Source organism: Mytilus trossulus, unplaced genomic scaffold (genome assembly GCF_036588685.1).
Source record: "Mytilus trossulus isolate FHL-02 unplaced genomic scaffold, PNRI_Mtr1.1.1.hap1 h1tg000343l___fragment_1__unscaffolded, whole genome shotgun sequence".
Lineage (NCBI taxonomy): Eukaryota > Metazoa > Mollusca > Bivalvia > Mytilida > Mytilidae > Mytilus > Mytilus trossulus.
The window spans coordinates 247,717-255,525 of NW_026963332.1; the positions used below are offsets into that span (position 1 = coordinate 247,717).

At 30.5% G+C, this 7,809-nt stretch overlaps 1 protein-coding gene across 1 annotated transcript; it reads left to right on the forward strand.

Moving 5' to 3' along the window:
- The first annotated feature begins 4,235 nt into the window (after window positions 1-4,235).
- LOC134701820 (complement C1q-like protein 4) lies at window positions 4,236-7,509 on the forward strand. The gene is made up of 3 exons (XM_063562939.1): window positions 4,236-4,265; window positions 5,822-5,979; window positions 7,073-7,509. Exons 1-3 carry the CDS (start codon window positions 4,261-4,263, stop codon window positions 7,471-7,473), a joined length of 564 nt encoding a protein of 187 aa, XP_063419009.1. The 5' UTR covers window positions 4,236-4,260; the 3' UTR covers window positions 7,474-7,509.
- The last annotated feature ends 300 nt before the right edge of the window (window positions 7,510-7,809 follow it).

Sequence of the window (7,809 nt, forward strand, 5' to 3'; positions counted from 1 at the left end):
GTAGCTTTCAGATTATGTAATGAAATTCTACTGTTTGCGATAAAAAAATATTCACTGTTTATGGGTGTTGAAATTAGGTATCGTACATAGCAGGCGAAAGACAGAATTCGCTGTTAATGCCAGTGTTATCATGACTGACATTAGGGGATGAAATGCATATAGATGTCTATAAACAGCTGATAAAGTCTATTCAATAGTAACTTTTTTGTTCGTTGAAATGTGTACATTTGGGGTTGTGCAGCACGTGTCATCATGACATGTGTCCCTTCACGGCCTTCAGTTTAGATTATAGACTAGAGAAGAGACTAAATGCGTACAAACCTGATGTCAAATGAAGATATACGGAATTTAAATAACGTTGATCCTTTAAATGTACGAAACACAAACGCATATGACAATTGTTCATATAAAATAGATAGTAAAATTTTCCAAATGAACGTCCATTAAAATTAAGTCTCTGATGAATATTTCCCGCGCAAATGTCATGGAATAGACCAAAACGAATTTTAGGTGTGTGTTGTCATTAAAACATTCGGGTCAATGAACACAGTTAGATTAAATATATAAATATGTTAACTATATTTATATTGGTTTTTCAGAAAAGTGACTTTACCAGATTTTTTTTGTGGCAAACAACGGTAAATAGCCTATATCATCTTGACATGACATATGAAAACCCCTTAAGCATAATGGTGTGTGTATGGAATAGTCCATGGAATTTTCCAAACCGATACAGGTGAAATACATAGAGTAATATTGCTGTGTCTATTGTGGACACAGCAATAAAATCAGATTTAAGATCCTCATGAGCCCGTAGTAAAGTAAAAAAACCTGTAAAAAGCCTTATTTAATAAAATTTGCTCGATTAACCTTGAAGTGAAGACTAATAAAAATTTGCGTGTATAGTGAACCCCTAAATAAAATAATACTGTGTTCTAGACCACTTCCCCTTTCGGTGATCTACAGAAATGATTTTTTACTATATAGTATGTTAATAAGTGTGAAATTTCTGTTTGCTGCTTATAATGTAAAAGCTTATAATGTAAAATAATTACTTATATTTTTTACACTAGAGTTACTCCCCTTGGAACACGTATACTTTGATACTTGTAGTATTAATTTTAGTTAAGATTGTTTAAATGTTATTCTTTATTGTATCTATGATATTAAAGATTATGTTCATAATTGAGCTTTCTTTAACAAAATATTTCGTATTTCGTATTTTCTTATTTATAATAGAAATATAACCTAAAGACATATTATAGAACAATAACATACTGACAGGATCTTTCAAAGTACAGAGTCACGTTATAGATATATGATCAGAGTCTCGACGGGTGCCACATGTGGAGCAGGATCTGCATACCCTTCCGGATCACATGAGATCACCCCTAGTTTTTGGTGGGGTTCGTGTTGTTTATTCTTTAGTTTTTTATTTTGTGTCATGTGTACTATTGTTTTTCTGTTTGTCTTTTTCATTTTTAGCCATGGCGTTGTCAGTTTGGTTTAGATTTATGAGTTTGACTGTCCTTTTTGGTAACTTTCGTCCCTCTTTTATAAGAACCAAAGAAACACAAAAAGTCGCATATACAAAACACACCAGCAAAAATGAAAGATAGATCCTTGGTGACTCTGGCTTTACACGATTTTATGGTGCCTTAATTAGCAACTTTACCTTACCATTACGGGAAATAGGTATTTAGTAGGATCTTAACACGTATTTGTGATTTGGTTAAAACCGGTTTTGATAAAAATATACGGAGAAATGTCGAAATGTTCAGGATTTAATTAAAACCGTAATTTGGTAGGATGGTGCAAGCATACGATTTTTATTGCGTCTTACACTTTGAGAAGCGAATAATCTTTAACTACATTATTCAAATATTGTGTAAAAACGTTAATTTTGAGCTATGAAAGTTAAGTGGCTCGAGCATTTTTCTGAGGAAATTTTAAAAAATTGCAAAAAAATATGTTTACAGTTGTTGAGCTTTCATTAGTTTTCACTATCTATAGATTAACACATTTTGGTTATATATATAATTTAGAATCATCATTGAAAGAGGCGGACGATTGCACAGTTGGTTAATTATATTGATGTGCCGTTTGTATGCAAGAGTGACATTCCGTTGTATTATGTGCCAATTCGAAAAAGTTATGCGAGTATTCCAAACAGAAAAATAAATGAACAAATTGCTTTCAAATCGAATTCAAATCTCTTTCAAATCGTGATTCTGCGATTTGTTAGTACCATTTGCTTGCGATTCATTAATCAAATCATAGACAAATCAGAATTTTCCAAATTCCCTAAATCTGATTTCTATGTGATTTTCTTCTATTGTAAGATTTGTAAGCCATTTGTTTCTGTTTTTGTGTGATTTCTTTATGATTTGTTTACTTAGAATATCGTATGAAATGATTTGAAAGAGATTTGTTAACCTTGTTAGCTAGAACGCTGTGATTTCGTTATGATTTGTTAACTTTGAATATCATGACGTTTTACAAAGTCTGAGTAGGAGTTGCAAGCTCTTGAATATCGACAAAGTTGGGAAATGTATATCCGGTATGCAGGTGAAGTTGGTATATTGCTACTAAAGTTGTGGATTTATACTTAAAAAAAATAAAATCGTCTCGTTTGTCATAGATTCTGGTACTGAGATGACTTTGTAAGTCAAATTCAAGATATAAGTCTAAAACTGAGGCAGAGGAAGACATGTCTGTTGCTATAAATCAATATTTTTACATTTTAACATCTCTGAGTATGTTTTGCTCGTACTTTGTTGTCAATTTAATGGAAATATATGATACTGCCATAGAAGTGAGAGGTTTCTCTAGCTATTCAACCAGATTTAATTCACCATTTTGTACATAGGGCAATGTCTATACCAAGTAAAGAATATGACAGGTTTTTGTTATTCGTTTGATTGAGAATAAATGATTAGTTATGTGATTTAGTAAGCAATAATTTACTGCCGCCTCTTAGTTTAACATTTGGCTATTTTACTGAAAAGGCAAATAGAGCGATAGACATTTGATCAAAGCAACTCTGAGTCATGCAGTTGTATTCCTCTCAAAGAAAGATACTTAGTACATAAAAAAATAAGTTTCAATTATGCACTACCACTACAAAACATTTCATATTTTTCTTTAAATCTCTATGAATTAGCATCATTATCTAATATGATCATATAATTTTTTTTGATTCGTTAGATATTGCATTGGCCCTTTTGTGGAATCAAGTTTTGACCAAGAGGGTTCTTAAACAGTCATGCATCATTCCGTAGACAATGAAAGCAAAATTATTTCACAATTGTAAAACATCTATGCCACTCACTCATTTCAATGCAATTTGGAAATGTGAATCAAACAAGTGTTGTTTTGTTTACAACATTATATTATCAACAAGGCTTAACAAAGCAGTGCCGAAAAAATGTAGAAAAAACAAACATTGTTTAAGGCTGGTCAAGAGTGAAATTATGTATATATATTACATAAAACGCATTTTGCGCCCAAAAATAGCTACTACATAAATAAGGCCGTTAGTGTTCTCGTTTGAATTGCTTAACATTGTCATTTCGGGGCCTTTTATAGCTGACAATGCGGTATAGGCTTTGCTCATTGTTGAAGGATGTACGGTGATCCATAGTTGTTAATTTCTGTGTCATTTTGGTCTCTTGTGGAAAGTTGTATCATTGGCAATCATACCACATCTTCTTTATTTATATATATATATATATATATATAATAAATAATACCTTGTCAAAGCGAAGTTTGAATTTTAAAACAAAAAGAATAAAAAGCATGACAATCATTACAATGGATATACACTCATGTTGAAAATGCAGACTTTCAAATAAACAGATCTGCACATCAGTAAATTGAAGGGTCATTCATAATAACCCATAAAGATGTTTGTATCAGCTATTGGTCATTTGATGTAATGACGACCCGTCGGCAACGTTGCCATTGATTTGTACTATTTTCCTTGTACTGTTTTCCTACATTTGCATATTTGTTTATATCTAGACACAGTCCTATGTATATTAGAGAAAAGCTTCAGGACAAATATAGTTCTAGCAAATACACTGTTATTTCCAAGAATGCACGGAGGAAGAAACATATTAAATATCGTTAATGTCATATTTACATGACCAAATTTATATATCAAATTACCTGTAATTATCAAATTATTTAAGATAAAAAGGGCATGCAATGACGACTTTTCAAATTCAGTTTTTACTACCATTCAACCTGACAGAAAGCATGAGGTAAGCATTTAATTTTAAATTGATAAGATCAAAAATAATTCATGAAGGCAAACTTAAATTCAATTTTTTAAATATACCATATCGATAAAAAAAAAAAAAGCCAACAATTGACTTTGGCATAAAAATGCGGTCATTCATGAACTCCTCATTTGATTAAAGTACCATATTCAGTACACGTTAAAGAACCTTTGAACCATTTTTTTTAGGGATCGCTTTCCAACAAACACTTAATTTGGCCACAAGAAACCCCGGTCGTTCTATACTTATTGTATTAGTTGATTTACATAAAGAAATTGTCACTGGATGTTTAACAATCATTTTATAAAAAAAAACAGATTCGTCTGTGCATTTAATTCTTACTTGTTATGTTGATATTATTAATAGCGTTTAATATTGTAATTTTTTTTTATGGAAACCCTTTTAATAAATTATACTTTGAGTTTCGTTTTTTTGGTCCATACACTCTTTCTGAATTAACAGCATATGTGATCGTACAAATGAATTTTTATAGTCAGTTACTATTAACGTATATTCAGTACAGACAACTCAGAATAATATGGTATGCATTCGTTTTACATATACTATCATGAAATTATTTATATGCCTGCCATGGACATTTCAAGCAATGTATCACTTTTAAATGCTCAGATTTGAAATTTACAAAATGATATCTGTGTGTATTTACATTACCATACTAGGAATGAAAAGCAGTTAAAAAATACATAAGAGAAACTACATCTAAAGATTTATGAATCTATCTCTTATACATAACATTCTTATATAAAATATAGGTAACTCAATTTTCAATATGTGATTATTTTCTTAAAATAAATCAAATTCTTAATTCACTATATATATAAAATTAAAAGAATTGCATTTGTAAAAGTGTATTTTATAGAAACATTTTGTTATGGATTAAAGATGTAGGGTTATGTATTAATTATGGTCTTGATTTTATATGTTTACATGTTATTTTTTCGTATAGGAGATCAAGTTCCATTATTTATTGCTTTTGGTATGGTTTACCTCACATTAATTAAGTAAAATAAAAACTACATTAAAGTAACTGAAATTACCTCTACTGAATGTCCGATACTAATCTTTGACTTATTTTATTAGAAACAGTTCCATTTGTTTAAACGGTGTTCCATCATTTGATAAAAGGATATGAAATCCAAACATTGGACTTCCGATGTATAAATTTCCTTTCTGAAGTTGTTAAATCTGATGAATTCTTTCCTTAATAAAGTGATATGCAAACGTTGTATAATGCATACATATATTATAAAGATAAAGTGGGAAAAAAATAGTGTCAAGCTATGTTTCTGTTACAATTTACATGTATCAATTAGAAGCAATATTTGTGTTTTTTCTTGTACGTTTTTTTTTATTTGATTTCTTGTGACCCTTTGATGCACTTTCTTTTATCTAAAATCATCAATGTTTCATATAATTCCGCCAAAATGATATAAAAATGCAAGCAAGGCGTGTGCCCTTTTTGTTATTTGTGTTATATTTACCTATTTGCATTTGATATTTTGTCGTATCCTTTTCAGGTTTATTGCCTTAAAACTTGTTGGATTTATAGTCCTTTCAACAGTCAGTGCTCAGAAAGCTTGCACTAAAAATGTCAACTTGTGGAAAAGCATACAATATCAGCTTAAGTTAGCAGAGAAAACAGATGGTTGGTGTAATTGTGGGACAACAGAAATGCGTAAGTATTGGAAGATGTTGTTTCGATTTTTTTTGTGTTACGTTTAGAGTTTTCCAAAAGATAGACCAATCCTGTGAGGAATGCTCAGTATAAGATTTTGATTACCTTTGTTTCATGTTACTTTGAGTTTTCACTGATCGAATAAAGAAATAAATTTGAATGTGTAAAAGTAAATTTAGATCGGGCAGATATATTGTATTTTAGTCCAAACACAATACCTTAGTATCTGTTCTATATTTTGCATGCCGTTACATTATGTTTAAGAAAACATATGTTACTTTACAGGTTAAAAGTAATATGCATTCTAATGGAATGGTAGATACCACAAATAGTCCCTCTCAAAATATAATAAATTCTGGTGAAAAAGAATTAAACAAGACAAGCTTAAATTACAAGGAGTAGATGAAAATATTGAAAATTATTATTCCTGTTAAGGAGGGTCGAAAGTTACCTAAAAAGTAAAATCACAAAAACACTGAACTCAGAGGAAAATCAAACCGGAAAGTCTCTAATCATGGCAAAATCAAATGTCAAAACACATAAAAAACGAATGGACAACAATTGTCATATTCCTGACTTGGTACAGGCATTTTCAAATGTACAAAATGGTGGATTTAACCTGGTTTTATAGCGCTAAACCTCTAACTTTGTACGACAGTTTCATCAAATTACGTAATATTTACAAAGATACGTTAACTAAACAGACATAATAAATAAAATAGTCAAAATAAGAGTCAGTCAAACTTATAGATCGAAAATTAATTGAGAACGTCATGGCTAAAAAAGAAAAAGACATGTGTAACGCTGATACACGACACGCCTATTTTGATGATAAATGTAAACTTTCACTGTCTCCGTAGAAAATAAACATTTTTCGGAGGATGAGAAAAGTTATATTTAAACTTGAGTTTAAAGATTAAATTTGAATACAAATATGAACCAAAATCTCTTTACCCATGTGAGAATATAAAAGGTCTTTAAAAGTAACTGCAAATGTTTTACTGACAACATCCAGAATCTAATGAAAAGTTAATATGATAAGCACTATTCACTGGTTAAAAGAAATTCAGAAAGTTACAATTATTTTTTTCAGATGGTAACAAAAGAGTCGGATTTCTGGCTAGATTTTCTAAAAATCAAAGAAATGTACATAATGGAGCCACTTTGGTATTTGATAAGGTAGTTACCAACACTGGTTCTGGATACGATGCTTCCACTGGACAGTTTGTTGCACCGTACGAAGGTCTTTATTATTTCTCTTGGACCGTTCTAACTGGCACATCCACATACTTCATTTCAGATATCTTTCATAATGGTAACAAAATTGCTAGTAACTTCTCTGATGGAACAGGAATATCGACGGGACATATTTCAGCTTCACAAAGCGTTCTGCTACAGCTTACAGCTAAAGACCGAGTTTACATAAAGACTCAAAGGACTGGACAATTTAGATATGGTGAAGCATGGACAACTTTCAGTGGATTTAAAATCTAATATCTTGTCTAAATGTTAATCAAATAAACAAATGCAAGACATAACATAGTTATATCATCTTTTAAGCCAACTATTTATAGATTGTTGCTTACATCATATGTAAGATTTTTGCAAAATTATACGTGTCTGTCGATTTGTTAATGTACATACGTACACAAACAACAAATAAGACTTCAAAATCCCTCATGTGTCTTTATTGACAGTTTCTATCCTAAGTAAAGAATAGATACTAACACAATAAAGCGTTGAAATAGAGTTATTTCTCGTCGTCTTTATGTAATTTTCATAGTATAATGCAAATGTTGAAATAAAAATGGTAATATTCAAACATGTAAT

Coding starts and splice junctions, on each gene's coding strand:
- LOC134701820 (XM_063562939.1), top strand. Junction 5,980..7,072: donor TTGTGGGACAACAGAAATGC/GTAAGTATTGGA, acceptor TATTTTTTTCAG/ATGGTAACAAAAGAGTCGGA.